This window comes from Pecten maximus, chromosome 19 (assembly GCF_902652985.1).
Source record: "Pecten maximus chromosome 19, xPecMax1.1, whole genome shotgun sequence".
NCBI classification, from domain to species: domain Eukaryota; kingdom Metazoa; phylum Mollusca; class Bivalvia; order Pectinida; family Pectinidae; genus Pecten; species Pecten maximus.
In genome coordinates this window covers 29,272,145-29,297,289 of record NC_047033.1, presented here as the reverse complement: position 1 = coordinate 29,297,289, position 25,145 = coordinate 29,272,145, and the positions used below count along the sequence as shown (strand labels likewise).

The window sequence follows — 25,145 nt, the reverse complement described above, 5'->3', positions numbered from 1 at the left end:
GTGCCTAGTTATGCATATTGCATTTTGGGACCGATCGAAAAACAAGATGGCCGACAGGCAGCCATCTTGGATTTTGACCATTGAAGTTTGTTATCGCTATTTCTGAGAAAGTACTGAAGGGATCTTTCTCAAATTTCATTTGTAGGTTCCTCTTGGTGCCTAGTTATGCATATTGCATTTTGGGACCGATCGGAAAACAAGATGGCCGACAGGCAGCCATCTTGGATTTTGACCATTGAAGTTTGTTATCGCTATTTCTGAGAAAGTACTGAAGGGATCTTTCTCAAATTTCATATGTAGGTTCCCCTTGGTGCCTAGTTATGCATATTGCACTTTGGGACCGATCGAAAAACAACATGGCCGACAGGCAGCCATCTTGGATTTTGACCATTGAAGTTTGTTATCGCTATTTCTGAGAAAGTACTGAAGGGATCTTTCTCAAATTTCATATGTAGGTTCCCCTTGGTGCCTAGTTATGCATATTGCATTTTGGAACCGATCGGAAAACAAGATGGCCGACAGGCAGCCATCTTGGATTTTGACCATTGAAGTTTGTTATCGCTATTTCTGAGAAAGTACAGAAGGGATCTTTCTCAAATTTCATATGTAGGTTCCCCTTGGTGCCTAGTTATGCATATTGCATTTTGGGACCGATCGAAAAACAAGATGGCCGACAGGCAGCCATCTTGGATTTTGACCATTGAGGTTTGTTATCGCTATTTCTGAGAAAGTACTGAAGGGATCTTTCTCAAATTTCATTTGTAGGTTCCTCTTGGTGCCTAGTTATGCATATTGCATTTTGGGACCGATCGGAAAACAAGATGGCCGACAGGCAGCCATCTTGGATTTTGACCATTGAAGTTTGTTATCGCTATTTCTGAGAAAGTACTGAAGGGATCTTTCTCAAATTTCATATGTAGGTTCCCCTTGGTGCCTGGTTATGCATGTTGCATTTTGGGACCGATCGGAAAACAAGATGGCCGACAGGCAGCCATCTTGGATTTTGACCATTGAAGTTTGTTATCGCTATTTCTGAGAAAGTACTGAAGGGATCTTTCTCAAATTTCATATGTAGGTTCCCCTTGGTGTCTTATTATGCATATTGCATTTTGGGACCAATCAGAAAACAAGATGGCCGACAGGCAGCCATCTTGGATTTTGACAATTGAAGTTTGTTATCGCTATTTCTGAAAAAGTACACAAGGGAGCTTCTCAAATTTCATATGTAGGTTCCCCTTGGTGCCTAGTTATGCATATTGCATTTTGGGACCGATCGGAAAACAAGATGGCCGACAGGCAGCCATCTTTGATTTTGACCTTTGAAGTTTGTTATCGCTATTTCTGAGAAAGTACAGAAGGGATCTTTCTCAAATTTCATATGTAGGTTCCCCTTGGTGCCTAGTTATGCATATTGCATTTTGGGACCGATCGGAAAACAAGATGGCCGACAGGCAGCCATCTTTGATTTTGACCATTGAAGTTTGTTATCGCTATTTCTGGGAAAGTACAGAAGGGATCTTTCTCAAATTTCATATGTAGGTTCCCCTTGATGCCTAATTATGCATATTGCATTTTGGGACCGATCGGAAAACAAGATGGCCGACAGGCAGCCATCTTGGATTTTGACCATTGAAGTTTGTTATCGCTATTTCTGAGAAAGTACAGAAGGGATCTTCCTCAAATTTCATATGTAGGTTCCCCTTGGTGCCTAGTTATGCATATTGCATTTTGAGACCAATCAGAAAACAAGATGGCCGACAGGCAGCCATCTTTGATTTTGACAAATGAAGTTTGTTATCACTATTTCTGAGGAAGTACTGAAGGGATTATTCTCAAATTTCATATGTAGGTTCCCCTTGGTGCCTAGTTATGCATATTGCATTTTGAGACCAATCAGAAAACAACATGGCCGACAGGCAGCCATCTTGGATTTTGACAATTGAAGTTTGTTATCGCTATTTCTCAGAAAGTACTGAAGGAATCTTTCTCAAATTCCATATATAGGTTCCCCTTGGTGCCTAAATCTTAAATTTCATATATAGGTTTCCCTTGTTTGAAAAGTACTAGAGGTTTCTTCTGAATTTACACAGACTAGTAAGACTTAGAAGAAGAGAAAAGTAGAGAAAAGATCAATCTGACATGGAACCTATGAAGAACATTCAGTGGTGGACGCCAAGATCCCTCTGGGATCTCTTGTTTTATTAAAGTTTGGAAAGATAATTATATAAGCAACAAGTTACAAAAATATAGCTGTAAAATTACATCATTTTTAATTATTTCTGGAAATTATTTAACTCACTGTTCACTCTAAATAAAAGTATTAACTTAAATATGTTATGAAAATTATGTTGTAAGATAGATGTCAGTCAATTAAATGCAAATTATCACAATGATATCACTTTTTATCAAGCTTTCTCTCCAGCAGTAAACCCCAAAAGAAAATACCTAAAATGCCACGATTGATATCTAGAGTACAATATAATATCTGAATAAAATTTCAAAAGTTACCTTTGGATTACAACAAAGACAATAATACAAAAAAAATAAAATAAAAAGGGCTGTACTAGCAGTTGTACTCACTATAAGCTTACAACTGATACTTAAATTCTAAGTTTTTAACATGACAGTATTTAGTTTAAGAAAATGAGTATTTGTGTACATGTTTTTATCTTTCAAAATGTGAATTGGGAAAGTTTCTGCCAAAATAAGTCTCTGCTAATTGACACTAAGTATGCTGATGATACGGTGATACGACGTTACCTACCGGCAACCAGGCCTTCGGTCTATATGGTCGTTATTATGAATTTATTTCCTTGTGCTAATTATCTAAAGATCAGCCAATGTTTAAATGTAGTTAACATTTCAATAAGTAATCTGTCAAATTTGATACTCCGTTAATAACATTGCCAGTGTTGTTTTCACTTTTTCTGTCCGAGATATACTGTAAAGTAGAGGTCGTTTATGCGCTTGACATCAAAGGCAGTATACGAAGCCATTTACAAGCGTTTAATCAACCATGACTGACCTTCTACAAAGCCATCACCACGCGTCCTCAGCTTAATTGGTTGTAATTAATTGTTTATTTATCGGGGTATTGTCACCCTTGCAGTCAGTGAAGTGTCAGAATTTCGTTACGGTCTGTGAGCAGGTCAGTTAACTGACCAATGCCCCACACATATGTCTTTCACCAGCCAGCAAGCGTTACCTGTCATAGGCCTAGAGTGAATCTAACAAGATGAATAGGGGCTCCGTACGGGGTTATCAAGACATAGTCTCCAAAATCGGGAGAATACACTATGTTTTATCTATGCGATCTGGAGACGGGGCAGGGAGTCTGGAATCGGGGAAATTCTCGACTAAATCGGGAAAGTTGCCAAGTATGAACTGTGTGGTTCAGTATGATTGGATGATCAACATTGGAAAGGGACAATAAAATTAATAGGGAATGTGTCGTCCCATCGAATGGACTGTAATCTTTGTGATCAAGTTTGAAGTTGAAAATTAAGCTTGAAGTTTTCTTTTCCTGTTTGCTGAATTATTCGATGGAAATAGTCTTTATCTGGCTGTTATTCTTGATCACATTGTTTACAATACTGTAATTATACCAGAAATATATCTTCTCATTTATTAACATCAAATGATTCCTGAACAAAAGAGTCAAGTTTTTTTGTTTTGAAGTACCATAAATGCTTGAGTACAGTTTCAATAGGATACATTCCTAATCCGGGCCTTGATTAGCAGCTCTGGTTTTGGTTTTCAGTAATTCTTTATGCGTGTTTCATCATATTAAGTTGAAATATGCCGAACTAACGATGGAACTAGCCTAAATTTAGTGCGTATTAGAAGTTGGCATCAATAAGGTCCTGGCTATATTATAACTGATGATGCCTTTCCGAAAGAAAGAAGACATATTTTATTTTCATCCATCCAAGATAGACCAACAAACTTCAAATTTCAATTAGGACCTTACAGAAGCATGCATTTGTACAATCATATCAGAACAGCTGCAAACATTTCAAATTATTTGCAATTAATTCCTTAACCAATATCAGTAAATTTATCAACTTTAACTTAGAAAATTACTGATTTGGCATTAAACAATAATGTTCGTTTACAGTACTTCCAGTTTTTTAAATCTTAACATACTGACGTTGACTCTGTAAATATCATACAATGGTGGGTGCTAAGATCTCTCTGGAATACATTGTACACAATCTTAGACTCAATAATTAGCTGCTATTTAGTTTATTTACCATTGTAATATTTTTGAATATGTCACTTGCGTAGTTTATCTTGGAGTTTATTTATTCTGAGTTATGTGTGAAAAAAGTGTTTTGTTTTTGTTTTAAATGAGATTTGATGTAACTTGTCTCAAAGTTTTAAACTGTACATATGATTTACCATGTTAAAGTCTTATTGATGTTGTACTTATCACTTCAGCTCGTATGTTACAAATGTTATTTCATGCCCCTGCGATAATTGAGCAGAATTGATGTATATTGTCACAATGCGTAATACTTGAATACACAATGTACTTGGATGAATGCTGAATTACCTGGTGCTCTTGTGTTGAAATTAATTTCATTGGATATTTTTATTAGCCAATCTTGGGACTACTATTCTTGAGATGTTCCGGAAGGATTTTTCTCAAACTTCATATGTGAGTTCCCATTGGTCTCCAGGTGTGTCCATATATTTGATTTTGCCTCTGCCTCAAAATAAAAAATGGCCTCCAGGTTGCCATTTTGGATTTTGACAATTAAACTTTGTTATCGCTTATTTCTACAAAAGTGCTGGAATGATTTTTTCTCCATATGTAGTGTAGGTCCCCTTAGTCCACAGTTTTGCATTATGATTTTGAGTCTGATGGGAGAAAGACCGCCAACTTGGATTTTGAAAATTGAAAGTTATGATTGCTATTTCTTTGATAGTTCTGCAGGATATTTTTCACATACATGTATAGGTTCCCCTTTGTCATTTGTCGTGCCAGTTTTATATCAAGTCTGATCGGAGAAATAAAATGGCCAACGCTTGGCTATCTTGGATCTTGAAACTTGAATTTTGTTGTCGCTTTTTCTTGAAAAGCACTACAGACGGATATTTCTCAAACTTCACATGTAGGTTTCCCTCATTCCCTAGATATGTCCATATAATTTTGAGTCTGAATTCACACAGATGTAAAATAAATCAAGGTCAAAGGTCAGAGACTAAGGTCACATATTGTATAATTTACTGGTGAGTATTTTGTTATGAGATTATGAAGCAAAGTAGGTCAAAGGAATCCAATTGCCCTTGCTTACCTGTCAATGTTCTAAATACATTTTGAATCTGATCCAGAAAACAAAATGACTGACAGTTGTAGTTTAGTATTAAGATTTGTGATTCACAAAAAGTTCTTATTACATACAATGTATATCTGTCTGTCTTCCGTCCATAAATTAAACTCATCCTTGTTATCACCATTTCTTGAAAATCACTGGAGGATTGTTCACTGGTTTTAAAGGACGGGTTGGTCAGTTGAGGTGAAAACTTGGTTCCCTTGGTCCCAAGTTGTGCTAATTTAATTTAGATTTTTGATCAGAAAACAAAATTGCCCACAGGCAGCCATCAGGAATTTTGATAATTGACGGTTTTTATTGCTATTTTTTGAAAGGTACATGAGGAATATTATTCAAACTTCATTAGTAGGTTTGCCTCGGTTCCTAGTTGTGCAAATTCAATATAGATTTTTGATCATAAAAACAAAATGGCCGATAAGCAACCATCTTGGATTGTAATAATTGAAATTTGTTTTTGCTATTTCTTGAAAAGTACTGGAGAAATCTTTCTCTCACTTCACATGTAGGTTTCATTTGTTCATGTTTCAGATTTCCACAAACATTGTGTTGTAATGTTCAGAAACATTATGGGAAAAAATTCCAATAATTGATGTTAAACAGAATGTTGATATGTTAACCTATTTTGACATTGTGTAACTTTTTATTCATTTGATATTCGAGATGTCAAATAAACAATTTAATCTGAAAATCTGAATTGATTTTGATCTTGTATGTCACAAATTCCCAGTGAGCTTATGTCAAGGTGATTGATCTGTCGTCCAAACTTTTCCCATTGTTTTAGCTCAACTGCCCGAAGAGGTCAAAAAGTTAATGTCATTAGGTCAGAATGTAAAGGTCAAATTCTGTATCTTTACTGATGAACAGTTTGTTATGACATGATGAGGAGTTAACTGACCACAGGTCACTGGGTCAAAGTCAAGGTCAAATTTAGAATCTTTTTACTGGTCAACATTTTGTTATACTTACTGCAAATTGGTTGAAATTAAACAAAGACTCACCTGACCACAGTCAAGGTCACTGTGTGAAATGTCAATGTCAAATTTGTATCTTTTCACTTATAAAATTTTTTTCATAACATTATGAAGCAAAGTTGGTCGGAATTAAACAATATAGTCAACTGACCAAAAACCAAGGTCACTGGATCAAAGTTCAATGTCATTTGGGTCAAAAGGTCAAATAAAAAGTGGATCCCTGACAAGCACACAGGCGGATGTTAGTGGGGAATGTCAAGGTCAAACAAAGCAAAGCTGTGAGTATCGTTCTGTCCATTAGATATGGAGATGGATGTAAACAGCTGGCTCATCATAGTTGTAGAATGTGTAGAGCTTGCCTTCTTGTGAAATGTCAAACCCAGCGATAAGGGTAAATAACTTCTTGATGATAATGTGGCATAGATATGTATCCACAAGTTTTGGTGCAAGTGTTGAAGGCATCAGTTTATGAGTGTACTAGGGTTCTAATAGTTTGCTGATGGGTGAGGGGGTTAACCATTATTTCTTGCAGACAAAATAAATAACTTTTGGGAATCCTCCCCCCCCCCCCCCAAACAATTTGGCTTTTTATGTCAAGTCTATTAATTCCTGGAGTCGAAACATGTTTCATAATAATGATAATTTCAATGCTTACTATAATACAGAACCTCATTTACACTACCAGTTGGTGAACTTATCCCCAAAAGATTTGTTGGCTGGTGCTGGGATTATAACCCTGTGAACAGCCAGGGTCATTTTGAGGCAGAGTATCCTTGTAGTAGTTGGTGACTACCTCACTGAACAACATTCAGAAGGCCAGTCACCTGCCATCTAGAGCATATAGTGTAAAGTGTCTTGTTGACTGAGCAATCGTGCCCCTACCCCCCAATGCTGGTGTGAGGTATAGTGATATACAATGTAAGGCGAGCTTTAGTACCGATGATGGTATATACAGTCGAGTGATATGGACAGGTACAAACTAACCTGGACCTTTGACCTTTTGATCTGAAAAGCATATAGTGCACAATGAATTTTTTCAGTTCTCAAATTTTTGATAAAAAGTGCACTATTTCCACAAATTTATGTTACATGTATTTAAAAGGGACCATTAAATATGAGATCTGAGCTTGATTAGACAAGAGCCTGGGTCAGTGATTATGAACGAGCCTCAACAGCCCACTGAAGATAGCAGATACCCCTTTATATTGCTTTCGACTTCCCGAAAAGAAATAAATGTAATTTCAGAAGAACCGACGGGCCAAGTGTTTGATTTTGCCAGAAAACTGATGTCATTGAAAATATATCAAACTTGACAACTAAATGATCTGAATTCAGCTAGTTTTTCTGAACCAAATGCAAATTTATTGAAAACATTAATGAGTACAATATGTTAAAATTGAGTAATGATGTTTAATTAAATATAAACATATGCATACCTAGAAATACAACACATACATTATTATACTGATGATAAAATAAACATTTCACTGTCTGTCAACATAAACAAAAACAAATCTCAAACACACTGTCAGGGCGATTGACAGACAATGGCTGCTGAAGTTATTTTTCAATTACACAAAGAAATATTCACACATTGTCACAACACTATGTTGTCATAGCGACGCCGACTTTTTATAAAGTTTCTTTCTCTCAATTATTGAGCACAACATATCGTGGAACAAGGAGTCAATACCTTCACCTGTGGACGCAGACGTCTCGTAGTAACCTCTGAAATGATAAACGTTATAAAAATTATAGAGTGTACATGTATCTCTTGTACAAAACAGCACCACAACAAAAATCAGAATTCTTTAATGATTTAGCTTGTTCATTTAAGGGAAATAACTAGTGCCTTGTCTATATACCTGTAAGGGAAGTAACTCTTACACAAGTCAAATTATTCCTGAGGTGGTATCTAAATCACTGAATCACTGGTTGACATCAAAATTCGTAGAGTGACTTCTGTGATGTATTTTAGGTTTTGCGATGATCTTGTGGCAGTACAAGTCTTCCTTCAGGTTGCACAATGATATAATATATTATATAATTTGTTTTTACATAATTCTGTTTTTTGGTTGTGTGTCCGACCACAGTTGTGTGTCCGACCACAGTGGTTTATAAGACTTGAACAGTGATATTTTGTAGCTTTCTGGATTTTCCCATATTGGAGTGGTGATGTTTAAATAAAGTTATTTCTGAAGTGTAGATAGATCCGGAGGATTTCCTTGAGCTAGCTGCTGAAGCTAGCTCAAGGAAATCCTCCGGATCTATCTACACTTCAGAAATAACTTTATTTAAACATCACCACTTACAACGTGTATGTATCGTAAGTTATATACATAATCAAATGAGGATGTAGTTAGCAATATATAAAACACTTTTAACACTTCTTACTGTTATAATTTTCCATCAAATAAAACGTGCATATTCCCAGCTACTTACACCATTTTATTTTGCGTTGCCCATTTTTTAGCTTCATCCTTCTCAACCTGACGTTTGTTCTTAATATCAATCTACAACAAAAAAAGTTGTATTGTTTTAATGGAGCATTTTAATACTGTACCTAATTTACCAAGCTTAGAACTTATATTAGGAATGTTGTAGATGCATCTGAATGTCCTTGACCTAGCTCTCAACAGCAGTTTGAACCCTAACGCAGTATGATTTATTATCAAATTAATGTACCATTACTAATAATCTTATATCATAAATGTCCTGACCATTGATCCAAAGCTCATTCAAGTAAGATACTAGCTAGGAGGGATGCACAGAAACTATTACATTCTTTAAAATACACCATACTTATTCAAAGATAGTTTACAGTTCCCTTCCACAATATACTACTGTACCTTGTTTCCAACCAATCATATTTAACCTTGTTTCTGACCAATCGTATATTACCTTGTTTCCGACCAATCATATTTTACCTTGTTTCCAACCAATCATATTTTACCTTGTTTCCGACCAATGGTATTTTACCTTGTTTCTGACCAATTGTATATTACCTTGTTTCCGACCAATCATACATTACCTTGTTTCCAACCAATCATATTTTACCTTGTTTCCGACCATTTATATTTTACCTTGTTTCCGACCAATCATATTCTACCTTATTTCCAACCAATCCTATTTACCTTGTTTCCAACCAACTATAATCTACCTTGTTTCCGACTAATCATATTTTACCTTGTTTCCGACCAATCGTATTTCTGGGCCAGTCGTACTGTACTTATTGACCTCCTTCATCCAAACTTCCAACGCCTCAAACGAGGCTTGATTAGTGACGTCATACACCATAAAGATGGCGTCGGTCTGGAGGTAGAGTTCATTTCTAACATCAATATATTCTGGGCTTCCAGAGAGGTCCCACAGGTGTACACGCACTGTTGTCATAGAAACAGGTGTTATTTTACGTCATAATTGAAAATACACATATATTGTCACTCAGGATCTGACACGAATTTGAGTTTTATATGAAATGAGCCTTTGAAGTGTTTTATTTGAAATTAATATACAAGCTTAATAGATTATATTAATAACTCATGTAAATAACATTAAATAGGAAGACAATTCAAAGAGTTACAGTCTTGCTGTTGGATAAAGGTCAAGGTCAAAATGAAGGTCAGAATGACCTACTCAGTACTTTTAATTCTTGAAACACTGCCTCACCTAGATGAAACTGAAGCTGCAGTGACAAGTATTGTAGGAGACACAGTTCAGAAAAAACTTTTTTCCCTGATGTACATCAAGGTCAAAGGGAAAATATGTAGGTCAGAGTGACCTACTTTTGGTACAAGCACTTCTGATTATGAGCCTATAGAAGCGTCATTGCAGAATGATGGGAAGACAGATGGAAGGATGAAAAGACAGATGGAAGAATGAGAAAGATTGATGGAAGAATAGGAAGACAGATGGAAGAATGGAAAGACAGATGGAAGGTTGAAAAGACAGATGGAAGGATTAAAAGACAGATGGAAGAATGGAAAGACAGATGGAAGGATGAAAAGACAGATGGAAGGATGGAAAGACAGATGGAAGGATGAAAAATTATATGGAAGAATGGGAAAACAGATGGAAGAATGGAAAGACAGATGGAAGGATGAAAAGACAGATGGAAGGATCGAAAGACAGATGGAAGGATGAAAAGACAGATGGAAGGATCGAAAGACAGATGGAAGGATGAAAAGACAGATGGAAGAATGGAAAGACAGATAGAAGAATGGGAAGACAGATGGAAGGATGGAAAGACAGATGGAAGAATGGAAAGACAGATGGAAGGATGAAAAATTATATGGAAGAATGGGAAAACAGATGGAAGAATGGAAAGACAGATGGAAGAATGAAAAGACAGATGGAAGAATGGAAAGACAGATGGAAGGATGAAAAGACAGATGGAAGAATGGGAAGACAGATGGAAGGATGAAAAGACAGATGGAAGGATGAAAAGACAGATGGAAGAATGGGAAGATAGATGGAAGGATGGAAAGACAGATGGAAGAATGAAAAGACAGATGGAAGGACGAAAAGACAGATGGAAGGATGAAAAGACAGATGGAAGGACGAAAAGACAGATGGAAGGATGAAAAGACAGATGGAAGAATGGAAAGACAGATGGAAGAATGGGAAGACAGATGGAAGAATGAAAAGACAGATGGAAGAATGGAAAGACAGATGGAAGGATGAAAAGACAGATGGAAGAATGGGAACACAGATGGAAGAATGGAAAGACAGATGGAAGGATGAAAAGACAGATGGAAGGATGAAAAGACAGATGGAAGGATGAAAAATTATATGGAAGAATGGGAAAACAGATGGAAGAATGGAAAGACAGATGGAAGAATGAAAAGACAGATGGAAGTATGGAAAGACAGATGGAAGGATGAAAAGACAGATGGAAGGATGAAAAGACAGATGGAAGGATGGAAAGACAGATGGAAGAATGGAAAGACAGATGGAAGAATGGAAAGACAGATGGAAGGATGGAAAGACAGATGGAAGAATGAAAAGACAGATGGAAGGACGAAAAGACAGATGGAAGGATGAAAAGACAGATGGAAGGACGAAAAGACAGATGGAAGGATGAAAAGACAGATGGAAGAATGGAAAGACAGATGGAAGAATGGGAAGACAGATGGAAGGATGAAAAGACAGATGGAAGGATGGAAAGACAGATGGAAGGATGAAAAGACAGATGGAAGAATGAGAACACAGATGGAAGAATGGAAAGACAGATGGAAGGATGAAAAGACAGATGGAAGGATGAAAAGACAGATGGAAGGATGAAAAATTATACGGAAGAATGGGAAAACAGATGGAAGAATGGAAAGACAGATGGAAGGATGAAAAGACAGATGGAAGGATCGAAAGACAGATGGAAGGATGAAAAGACAGATGGAAGAATGGAAAGACAGATGGAAGAATGGAAAGACAGATGGAAGAATGGAAAGACAGATGGAAGAATGGAAAGACAGATGGAAGGATGAAAAATTATATGGAAGAATGGGAAAACAGATGGAAGAATGGAAAGACAGATGGAAGAATGGGAAGACAGATGGAAGGATGGAAAGACAGATGGAAGAATGGAAAGACAGATGGAAGAATGGAAAGACAGATGGAAGGATGAAAAATTATATGGAAGAATGGGAAAACAGATGGAAGAATGGAAAGACAGATGGAAGAATGGAAAGACAGATGGAAGAATGGAAAGACAGATGGAAGGATGAAAAATTATATGGAAGAATGGGAAAACAGATGGAAGAATGGAAAGACAGATGGAAGAATGGAAAGACAGATGGAAGAATGGAAATACAGATGGAAGAATGGAAAGACAGATGGAAGAATGGAAAGACAGATGGAAGGATGAAAAATTATATGGAAGAATGGGAAAAAAGATGGAAGAATGGAAAGACAGATGGAAGAATGGGAAGACAGATGGAAGAATGGGAAGACAGATGGAAGAATGGGAAGACAGATGGAAGAATGGAAAGACAGATGGAAGGTTGAAAAGACAGATGGAAGGATGAAAAGACAGATGGAAGAATGGAAAGACAGATGGAAGAATGGAAAGACAGATGGAAGAATGGAAAGACAGATGGAAGGATGAAAAATTATATGGAAGAATGGGAAAACAGATGGAAGAATGGAAAGACAGATGGAAGAATGGGAAGACAGATTGAAGAATGGGAAGACAGATGGAAGAATGAAAAGACAGATGGAAGAATGGGAAGACAGATGGAAGAATGGAAAGACAGATGGAAGGTTGAAAAGACAGATGGAAGGATGAAAAGACAGATGGAAGAATGGGAAGACAGATGGAAGAATGGAAAGACAGATGGAAGGTTGAAAAGACAGATGGAAGGATGAAAGACAGATGGAAGAATGGGAAGACAGATGGAAGAATGGAAAGACAGATGGAAGGATGAAAAACAGATGGAAGGATGAAAAGACAGATGGAAGGATGAAAAATTATATGGAAGAATGGGAAAACAGATGGAAGAATGGAAAGACAGATGGAAGGATGGAAAGACAGATGGAAGGATGAAAAGACAGATGGAAGGATGATAAGACAGATGGAAGGATGGAAAGACAGATGGAAGAATGGAAAGACAGATGGAAGGATGAAAAGACAGATGGAAGGATGAAAAGACAGATGGAAGAATGGAAAGACAGATGGAAGGATGGAAAGACAGATGGAAGAATGAAAAGACAGATGGAAGGACGAAAAGACAGATGGAAGGATGAAAAGACAGATGGAAGGACGAAAAGACAGATGGAAGGATGAAAAGACAGATGGAAGAATGGAAAGACAGATGGAAGAATGGGAAGACAGATGGAAGAATGAAAAGACAGATGGAAGAATGGAAAGACAGATGGAAGGATGAAAAGACAGATGGAAGAATGGAAAGACAGATGGAAGAATGGGAAGACAGATGGAAGAATGAAAAGACAGATGGAAGAATGGAAAGACAGATGGAAGGATGAAAAGACAGATGGAAGAATGAGAACACAGATGGAAGAATGGAAAGACAGATGGAAGGATGAAAAGACAGATGGAAGGATGAAAAGACAGATGGAAGGATGAAAAATTATATGGAAGAATGGGAAAACAGATGGAAGAATGGAAAGACAGATGGAAGAATGGAAAGACAGATGGAAGGATGAAAAATTATATGGAAGAATGGGAAAACAGATGGAAGAATGGAAAGACAGATGGAAGAATGAAAAGACAGATGGAAGAATGGAAAGACAGATGGAAGGATCAAAAGACAGATGGAAGGATGAAAAAACAGATGGAAGGATGAAAAGACAGATGGAAGAATGGAAAGACAGATGGAAGAATGGAAAGACAGATGGAAGGATGAAAAATTATATGGAAGAATGGGAAAACAGATGGAAGAATGGAAAGACAGATGGAAGAATGAAAAGACAGATGGAAGAATGGAAAGACAGATGGAAGGATGAAAAGACAGATGGAAGGATGAAAAGACAGATGGAAGGACGAAAAGACAGATGGAAGGATGAAAAGACAGATGGAAGAATGGGAAGATAGATGGAAGGATGGAAAGACAGATGGAAGGATGAAAAGACAGATGGAAGGATGAAAAGACAGATGGAAGGATGAAAAGACAGATGGAAGGACGAAAAGACAGATGGAAGGATGAAAAGACAGATGGAAGAATGGGAAGACAGATGGAAGAATGGGAAGACAGATGGAAGGATGAAAAGACAGATGGAAGGACGAAAAGACAGATGGAAGGATGAAAAGACAGATGGAAGAATGGGAAGACAGATGGAAGAATGGGAAGACAGAATGGTAGGTCAGAATACAATCCTATAGACCCCCTCCCCAACCCTCAATCCCCTTCTTTGGGTCCCATCCCTCAGGCCCCAGGATGTTCAGCACAACAACTTGTACACTTTTGAATTCCCACCATGTAGGAATGCTTTCAGTAAAATGTGAGTGATATCGAGTGCATAGTTCTAGAGAAGTTGTTTATAGCATATATATATAGTCAAATTACTCCCTTTTGGCACTGCCTACTGGGGGAACAGCCCCACCATTAATATAATTTGAATCACCACCACTTCCTGTTAAATTAAGTTAAATTCCAATCATTGGTTAAGAAGAAGTCGTTTGAAGTTGATTGCTGATGTATGGACAGACAATGGAGGATAGATGAGAAATGACAGGCGCCACAGCACAAGGTCCCCTTGGTCCTTTTGACCAGGTGAGCTAATATTATACATAGGGACTTTGTTGGAATTAATTCCCAACCCACAGTCCATGTCAATACATTGAATATCGATAGTGGGTGGAAAATTGGAGCGAAGTCCCTGTGGTAACATATAGGATATTTATAGTCGTAATATATAGAAGAATGGAAAATTAGAGAAAATCCCTATGGTAATATATAGTATACTCATAAATATCATACTCACAATCTACTCCATCAACGTGTTGGATCTTAAACCCATAATCCACCCCAACTGTTGGCTGGTAGCCTCCACAGAACTAGGATGTTAAAAATGGAAAATAAACTGTTTTATATTCCACAAAATTAAATAATCTGTATACAATGTACATATTCAATTGCTTAAGGACTTGACAAGCTTCTACCTTGAGTATCAAGAAAAATCCATTACAATTCTATATCATTGTGGGTGGGATCAAGTGTTTGACACTCAACAGAAACAGATATTAATTTTTTCTGAATTTTCCATCTATACATGTAACACAACAAGCAGGATATACAAAAATTTCTTAATTAGCACCAAGTTATTTAATGTTAGGACAATTCATATTTCTGAAAACTTATTGCAGTTAAATTACAATATTGATAAAATGTCCAAAATTTGGGAAGCAGGAATGATACTATTGAGAAATGGAAATTGAAATTTTGATTTGATTGGCCGATGGAAAAATCTGTATTATGTTTAAAGCTGTACAAAAACTAAAGTACAACTGAATTAAAGGCACACCAAAACTGTTGTAGCTATTTAAAGACAAATTAAAAATCAATGACACTACACTTAAAGGTACTGTGTACACAAAAATTAATGACACATTTAGAGATACACAAACAATGATGACACATTAATTAAAGGTACACAAAAACCAATGACACACTTAAAGGTATACACAAAAACTGAGGACACATATAAAAAAAATAAAAATTGAAGATTTTCAAGAGATAATGCTAGAAACCAGAAATTTAAATACTGCACTTTGTTTTCTAACTAATATTCGACACTTACCTTACTCTCACAGAAATGTTTGATTAGACACGTTTTCCCCACATTAGCATTTCCAATACCAACAACCTACAAAAATATAAACCAAAGTACTGCAGAATCAGATCATTAAACAGTGATTTCTTCTTATTGTAACCCTGACAAAACAGCTGCTGTCACAGATTGGCCTGAGCCAAGAAACATCAAAGAACTCAGACAGTTCTTGGGTTTTGCAGGTTACTATAGGAGGTTTATGAAAAACTACATTAAGATAGTTGAACCCCTTAACTCTTTATTAAAAGGACATGGAACTAAGAAGTCCTCTAAGACGCATGACAGTACAACAAAGACTGTACCTGCTAAATGGACTTGGGGCGAGCTTCAGCAGAAAGCATTTGATGAAGTCAAGATAATGCTCGTAAACACTCTGATTTCGGGGTATACTGATTACTCGTTACCCTTCGAAGTTCATACAGACTCTAGTGGGTCTGGTCTTGGTGCTGTTTTATATCAAAAACAAGAGGGTAAGCTGCAGGTGATAGCATATGCTAGTCGTGGTCTTAGACCCAGTGAGAAAAATTACCCAGCACATAAGTTAGAGTTTTTAGCTCTGAAATGGGCTGTCACAGATAAATTCCATGACTATCTTTATGGAATGGAATTTGAAGTCGTGACAGATAACAACCCGTTAACTTATGTACTTGCAAAGGCAAAACTGGATGCTACCAGTCATCGTTGGGTCGCAGCACTGGCAAGCTATGACTTTACTATCACTTACAGGGCAGGCATGCTGATGCTGATGGTCTGTCTCGCAAACCTCAGCTATTTTCTGAGGAAGTGAAAGCCATTTGCCAAGCAGCCTTGGTATCTGTCCCTTTAGCTGAGTGCCTTACTCAGGATGCTGTCCTTCCTTCGGCCAGGGGGGGGGGGGGGGGGGGGGGGGGGGGGGGATGGTATCTGGAGAAGAGTTAGGTAAAGTCGATTGGGCGGCTGCTCAGAGGGGGGATGTGACCATCAGTAGAGTTGTTCAGCTCATCACCAGCGATCCTTTTCCCAGGAGAGAAGCACTAAAGAGTGAACCTGCAGAGGTACTAAGATATTTAAGGGAGAGAAAACGCCTTGTGTATGAGAATGGCATTCTCTATAGAATCGCTAGTGTTGAAGCTGAGAGAGTGAAACAACTACTGCTCCCTGCAGCTTATCGGAATGATGCACTTAAGGGGGTTCATGACGATGTAGGTCATATGGGAAGAGAGAAGACTCTGTGGTTAGCAAAGCGTAGGTTTTTTTGGCCTGGGTTAGAAGGTGATGTCAACACATGGGTAGAACAGTGTGAACGCTGTATTTTGTGAACACCTGTGAGAGCGGTGGCAAACTTAGTCCCTATAGAAACTTTCAAACCTATGGAACTGGTGTGTGTTGATTTCTTAAGCCTGGAAAAGTCTAAAGGTGGTTTCGAAAATGTGTTGGTGATAACAGATCATTTCACGAGGTATGCGCAAGCTATTCCGTGTCGCAACCAATCAGCACATACTACAGCCAAGGCTCTGTATGAACACTTTATTGTGTACTACAGTTTTCCAGAGAAACTTCACAGTGACCAGGGCCGCAATTTTGAGAGTAGGGTAATTAAGGAACTGTGTAAACTTGCGGGTGTGAAAAAAACGAGAACTACTCCATACCATCCCTATGGGGAATGGTTCTGTTGAGCGATTCAATCAAACACTTATTAAGATGCTCTCTACCCTTGAGGATGACAAGAAGTCTGATTGAAAATCGTATGTCACACCTCTTGTGCAGGCCTACAATGCCACCAAAAATGATTCCACCGGTTTTTCTCCCCATTATTTGATGTTTGGATGGCACCCACGTTTATCAGTAGATGCTTTCCTGGGATTGGAGCCATCAGACCAGGGAAAGGGGGCTGATCATCAAACATACATGACCAAACTCCGGGGGGAAATGAAGTATGCATATCAGGTCGCTGCGGATGAAGCACGGAAAAGTGCCGCCCGGAACAAATATAGATATGACAGGACAATTCGAGATTCTAAGCTCGAATCTGGTGATAGGGTGTTAGTGAGGAAAGTAGGTTTTAAAGGAAAACATAAACTTGCTGATAGGTGGGAAAAGGATCCTTACGTAGTCTTGAGTATACCAGAGAGTGAATTACCTGTGTACAGGGTAAAGTTGGAAACTGATAAGGGGCCTGTCCGGACTTTACATAGAAATATGTTGTTGCCCTTTACAGCTATTCTACCTGGAGAGCATATGCCGGAGGTCGACTGCAAGGTCACTCCAAAACGAGGCATCAAGTTTGTCACGGATATCGATCAGGGTCATCCTGAATCCGATTCTGACTCGGATAACTCTCAGGGCTATCATACGTATGTGATCCCACAGAGAAGGAAAAAACCAGGATTACCTCCCTTGGACAAAGGTCAATGGAGACATGAATCCAGGTCTTCTCATAAGAGTATCAGTAATATAGATTCTCAAAACAACACTCCTCCAATAGCATTGTCATCATCATCGCGAGATAATTCGTGTCGTAGCGAAACTCGTATAAACAGTGATTCCGCTGGGAATACTGGAACTGATGTAGTGTTTGTCCGGGAATTAGCTCAATCACTCGTAACATGTGTTTCGTTTTCTCTTGACAATCGCCTTCTCTCTATTTATTTTCTCTAAACACAAAAGAGTTCCACAAACCTCAAAACTGCAAGTTGGGAGTTATCGCCCTTACCACAGTTCCCAGACCAGTATATATAACACTGACATGAGTCACCTAAATACTCACGTAAAGGTGACAGATGATGACAGATGATGAATATGCTGCCAGTCATATCAGTGACACTGATATCAGGGAACGGAGTACAGAATCAAGTCCTGAGTTAGGCGGTCTCAGAGAACCAGAAAACCTCCAGAACGGTTCGGTCAGTTTGTTTGTTTCCAAATGAAAACCGATAGACATGAAATTTATGTTTAGCCATACGTGTAGTATACAGTTTTGTAATGAGGTATAAAATATCACATTTTACATTTTATGAATGCCAGTTGTATCTCTGGTTAGGATGGATTGTCAAGGACATACATAATAGAGTATAACCAATTTGTAGTTGGGATTAGTGTATTCTGTATAGTGATGTCAATACACCTATTATTTTACCTAGTCTACTCTGGTATGTATCAAAGTATGCTGGTAATCCGTTATCGATAATTTAATAATTGTGAAAGTTATTATTCTACAGGATGAATAATTTCCATTTATTGCAGGAGCTGCTCTCTTTGTATGTTGTTACATGCATTATGTAGTTAAAGGTTGTAAATAACCATCTATTTTTCTCATCGGTCATCCAAGAATGGCTGCAGGAAAATGTGGGACACATTTTCATTAAGGGGGGAAATATGTAACCCAGTCTTATATGTGTTCATGTCTATGTATGTAAATCTGTATATGGTCAGGGTTATATAATCACGTGATCTTGACATCCGTGCTGTGTGTTTGACATATATGTTGACATTGACCTGGACTCGGGACATCTGCAATGCGACAAGTACGACACTGACCGGTACTCGCACTGCACGCTCCAATTTCCCGCCGGACATAACACTCTAACATCCGGTCTGTTGACCGCACCATCATTATGTGTTTGGCTCGCGAGGGCAACACATCGTAGTAATCATAATATTAGCCTTAGCTGCAAAGCTGTTGAAGGATCGGGGTGCCAAATAAGCACAGCATATATGAGTAAACGTGTTTGTGTGTGAGTGTGTTAATTCTACTTTCGGTTTACCTGTATTTAGTATTAGTATAGTCCGTTTCATTGTTCTGTGAGTAAGAATGTGTTTTTATATTACAGGTTTCTTTTATAAAGGAACCCAATGAAAGGAATAAAAAGAATCGTAGTCCGATTGATGTTTAAAAAGAGTCTTCTGTTACATTATAGATAGTAAATGGGTTTAAGATTAAGCGATGAATGAGCCTTACCATAAAAATGTTATATAAATAGATGATTAAACAGATTTTAAAACACAGAGAAAGCAGGATGGAGTTGCATGGGTGCAAGTGACTAGTCCGCACAGCATTTTCCTTAGAAGCTGTTACATGTGTTACATGTATACTATAGTACCAGCAGGACATACAGAATGGCACGGTAATATTATTGTTTTGCACTGTATCATTTAAGTCTTTCCATAAGATAGTGATATATGAGCTGGGACACTTTTGATTTTTGATAAGTTAAAAAATGGGAATTATTCAACTGTAATTCACAGAGTTATTGCCCTTTGGAATGATATCATTATATATCTTAATTTTTTTGTAACCGACCTGGCCCAAAGGATAAATCTTTTAAAAACGCTACTATTCCTTAAAAAAATTATGAAAACTTGATAGATTTTGATGAAATTTGGTCTGGAGAATTATTTGGCAATATGTTGTACACTTTGTATGTTGCATAAGTTATGGATGTGACACCAATGGGACGGGAGAAAGTGGGCCCAATAAGGAAAATATAACAAAACAAAAAAAACTTCTGAAATATTTTTTTCAAGAATAATAGGATTTAGGCAACTGTAATTTGAACCATTGTTGGGAGAATCAATTCAAAAGAAGGAAAATATGTGAAATTCAACTTAAATCAGAGTACAATGCCATACTTACTGAAATATACAGATGAGCTCTACAAGCCCTCTGGGCCACTTGTAAATATTTTTTTAATATACTGTACATATATTACGCTTGGTAATATTTTTCAATGGTGATTTTTACAGTTATGATTATAAACATATATAGTCTAGAGTTTTAAATGGGTAAACCTTGATTTGCCGTAACCAATTCTATTCAATACATGTATGTTGGTACATTAAATTCAATTTTACAGTACGTTCCATTCTGGAAAGAACTTGTCGGAGATATTGGGACAATGATCATAGGTGTCTGCATCTGGTAAGCATTTTGAGAAAAAATATTAGCTGAAACTAAAATAGATCAATATGATTATATTAGTCTTAACTCTACTATATTAACTAAATTAGGGGCTAATGTTTTTTTCCTATAAATACCAGATACCAGATGCAGACGCCTATACAGTGATTCACCTGTGCTGCCATAAGGAAGCATCTTGAATATTTTTAGCGGTAGCATCAATGTTGTCTAAGGCAACCTGGTTGTCTCCCTTCTATCAGTTATACACATATTTTATCAAAATTAGAATCTCGGAAATACCGCTGGATTTAGCAGATTTCTTATATCAGTCAATCTTTAGGCAATCCTATCATGTGCAGAGAGAAATTCGCGATGTGTCAGAAATGTCGAGTCAGTAAATATATTTTTGCAATCGATATAACCCTAACCGTAATTCGTCCTTCTTGCATTTACCAGCTCTTTACCTTTATCCACTTCAGCTCTTTTACCGCGTCCTGGGGATTTTTCGTGAGGAAGCCAGGTTTCCTATCCATCCTGAATTTAAGCTGACGGAAATTCCCCGAATAATTAAGTTATGGCACACATTCATCAAGTTTACAAGGAGCAGGTGCGAGTATTTCACATGGGAGCCGCCATCTTGAGGTTTCCTTCACTACGTAAACAATCTGCAATTGCATTATGGGATGGGTGGTAGAGAATTTGTGTATCCCGAGCCGAGCCCGAGCCGAAGACCCGAGCCCGAGCTTTGGATATTTTCGTTTTTCTCCTTCATTACTGAATGGATTAAAGTGATTTTTTTCTACAAAGATTTGATTTCAGGTTTTAAATCAATCCGTGTAAGTGGATTTTCTTAAAATGTATTTTAACGTCCTAAATCGACGAATTTCATTTTTTAGGGGGAGAATTTGTGTAGCCCGCAATCAAGCGTGACTATTCATGTTTTTTGCTGATTATTTCCGATACATGCTATTATTGAGAAATATTACTAGATACAAACAACAAATAAATATAGCTTATTCTAAAAATATAAATTTCAACATATATCTAATGTGACTTGGTGTCAAATTTTGACATTTTTGTAATCGCGCCGACGATCAATGAACTCGCCGTGTTTACCGAGCTTTCACCGAGCCCGTGCTAAGGGCAGATAACTCTACCGATCCCGAGCTTTGTAGAACTTTTAGCCATTCTGGTATAAGAATGTTTCCGGGCTCTGCGACGAGGACGCAGTTCTACAAAGAGCCCATATCATTTTAATGATTTTAAATATATTTACCCATCTTTTCATTATTGTTTATCACATTAAATTATTTTTTATCAACATATGTACTTTTGTATTTTTTTACGTAGAAAATAAAGTTTTCATTTGTGGTATAAACTAATTCACTGGTTTATTTTTTTCTGTTACTAAAGCTATTTCTTTTAGTAAAAAAAATATTTTCATCAATGCATGATTTTAATACAACTACAGTACCAGAATGGCTAAAAGTTCTACAAAGCTCGAGATCGGTAGAGTTATCTGCCCTTAGCACGGGCTCGGTGAAAGCTCGGTAAACACGGCGAGTTCATTGATCGTCGGCGCGGTTACAAAAATGTCAAAATTTGACACCAAGTCACATTAGATATATGTTGAAATTTATATTTTTAGAATCAGCTATATTTACTTGTTGTTTGTATCTAGTAATATTTCTCAATAATAGCATGTATCGGAAATAATTAGCAAAAAACATGAATAGTCACGCTTGATTGCGGGCTACACAAATTCTCCCCCTAGAAAATGAAAATCGTCGATTTAGGACGTTAAAATACATTTTAAGAAAATCCACTTACACGTATTGATTTAAAACCTGAAATCAAATCTTTGTAGAAAAAATCACTTTAATCCATTCAGTAATGAAGGAGAAAAACGAAAATATCCATAGCTCGGGCTCGGGTCTTCGGCTCGGGCTCGGCTCGGGATACACAAATTCTCTACCACCTATGGGATGGGGATTCCCCCTTAACCGCGTATTACTTTCACTTTCAAATTATAAAGTATCTTCAATAAGAATAAAAAAATGTTTCGTGATATTCTTTTATATTTTCATGATTATTCCAAACAAAATATTCAAATCATATTTCTTAATCATATAAATATTTTTAGCGACACGTAGATTTAGCTATTTTTAGAATCAAAGTCGACAACTAGGGATTTCCCCACGCGAATATCAACAGCTTCCGATAATGAAACTATAGACAAGGGCGATTTCTTGGTATGACTATGTTACAACAAAATGGCTAATATCGTGGTTGCATACATTTTATGGCTAACTGGAGGATGGTTTGGTCTTCATCATTTCTATCTGGGTCGAGACAAACACGCTTTCCTTTGGTGGGCAACATGGGGAGGTTGTTTAGGGTTAGGATGGTTTCGGGATTTGTGGAGGCTTCCTGAGTATATCTATGAAGCGAATAACGATGAAAGATATTTAAACGAACTAAAACATCGCCTCGTTGTGCTCCCTCGTCCAGAAAAGCCATGTGTTCAGAAATGTCGAGTCAGTAAATATATGTTTGCAATCGATATAACCCTAACCGTAATTCGCCCTTCTTGATTCCCAGCTTTACCTTATCCAACTCACCCTTTTTACCGCGTCCTGGGATTTTTCGTGAGGAACCAGGTTCCATCCCTGATTGCTGCGGAAATCTTGAATATTTTTAGCGGTAGCATCAATGTTGTCTAAGGCAACCTGGTTGTCTCCCTTCTATCAGTTATACACATATTTTATCAAAATTAGAATCTCGGAAATACCGCTGGATTTAGCAGATTTCTTATATCAGTCAATCTTTAGGCAATCCTATCATGTGCAGAGAGAAATTCGCGATGTGTCAGAAATGTCGAGTCAGTAAATATATTTTTGCAATCGATATAACCCTAACCGTAATTCGTCCTTCTTGCATTTACCAGCTCTTTACCTTTATCCACTTCAGCTCTTTTACCGCGTCCTGGGGATTTTTCGTGAGGAAGCCAGGTTTCCTATCCATCCTGAATTTAAGCTGACGGAAATTCCCCGAATAATTAAGTTATGGCACACATTCATCAAGTTTACAAGGAGCAGGTGCGAGTATTTCACATGGGAGCCGCCATCTTGAGGTTTCCTTCACTACGTAAACAATCTGCAATTGCATTATGGGATGGGTGGTAGAGAATTTGTGTATCCCGAGCCGAGCCCGAGCCCGAGCCCGACCCCGAGCTTTGGATATTTTCGTTTTTCTCCTTCATTACTGAATGGATTAAAGTGATTTTTTTCTACAAAGATTTGATTTCAGGTTTTAAATCAATCCGTGTAAGTGGATTTTCTTAAAATGTATTTTAACGTCCTAAATCGACGAATTTCATTTTTTAGGGGGAGAATTTGTGTAGCCCGCAATCAAGCGTGACTATTCATGTTTTTTGCTGATTATTTCCGATACATGCTATTATTGAGAAATATTACTAGATACAAACAACAAATAAATATAGCTGATTCTAAAAATATAAATTTCAACATATATCTAATGTGACTTGGTGTCAAATTTTGACATTTTTGTAATCGCGCCGACGATCAATGAACTCGCCGTGTTTACCGAGCTTTCACCGAGCCCGTGATAAGGGCAGATAACTCTACCGATCCCGAGCTTTGTAGAACTTTTAGCCATTCTGGTATAAGAATGTTTCCGGGCTCTGCGACGAGGACGCAGTTCTACAAAGAGCCCATATCATTTTAATGATTTTAAATATATTTACCCATCTTTTCATTATTGTTTATCACATTAAATTATTTTTATCAACATATGTACTTTTGTATTTTTTTACGTAGAAAATAAAGTTTTCATTTGTGGTATAAACTAATTCACTGGTTTATTTTTTTCTGTTACTAAAGCTATTTCTTTTAGTAAAAAAAATATTTTCATCAATGCATGATTTTAATACAACTACAGTACCAGAATGGCTAAAAGTTCTACAAAGCTCGAGATCGGTAGAGTTATCTGCCCTTAGCACGGGCTCGGTGAAAGCTCGGTAAACACGGCGAGTTCATTGATCGTCGGCGCGGTTACAAAAATGTCAAAATTTGACACCAAGTCACATTAGATATATGTTGAAATTTATATTTTTAGAATCAGCTATATTTACTTGTTGTTTGTATCTAGTAATATTTCTCAATAATAGCATGTATCGGAAATAATTAGCAAAAAACATGAATAGTCACGCTTGATTGCGGGCTACACAAATTCTCCCCCTAGAAAATGAAAATCGTCGATTTAGGACGTTAAAATACATTTTAAGAAAATCCACTGACACGGATTGATTTAAAACCTGAAATCAAATCTTTGTAGAAAAAATCACTTTAATCCATTCAGTAATGAAGGAGAAAAACGAAAATATCCATAGCTCGGGCTCGGGTCTTCGGCTCGGGCTCGGCTCGGGATACACAAATTCTCTACCACCTATGGGATGGGGATTCCCCCTTGGCCGCGTATTACTTTCACTTTCAAATTATAAAGTATCTTCAATAAGAATAAAAAAATGTTTCGTGATATTATTTTATATTTTCATCATAATTCCAAACAAAATATTCAAATCATATTTCTTAATCATATAAATATTTTAAGCGACACGTAGATTTAGCTATTTTTAGAATCAAAGTCGACAAA

The 25,145-nt window shown here is 37.2% G+C and overlaps 1 protein-coding gene across 2 annotated transcripts; it reads right to left on the bottom strand.

The window, feature by feature from the left end:
• Nucleotides 1-7,700: 7,700 nt before the first annotated feature.
• Nucleotides 7,701-23,629, bottom strand: LOC117317841 (dnaJ homolog subfamily C member 27-like). 2 transcript variants are annotated; one of them, XM_033872799.1, is made up of 6 exons: nt 23,427-23,629; nt 15,566-15,631; nt 14,750-14,822; nt 9,497-9,693; nt 8,753-8,823; nt 7,701-8,038 (listed from the first exon to the last, which is right to left on the bottom strand). In XM_033872799.1, the coding sequence occupies exons 1-6, from the start codon at nt 23,493-23,495 to the stop codon at nt 7,924-7,926; spliced, it is 591 nt and encodes a 196-aa protein (XP_033728690.1). In that variant the 5' UTR covers nt 23,496-23,629; the 3' UTR covers nt 7,701-7,923. The 2 variants fall into 2 exon arrangements, with proteins under 2 accessions (XP_033728690.1, XP_033728689.1); XM_033872798.1 differs by lacking the exon at nt 23,427-23,629 and adding an exon at nt 20,936-21,144.
• Between the last annotated feature and the right edge of the window lie 1,516 nt (nt 23,630-25,145).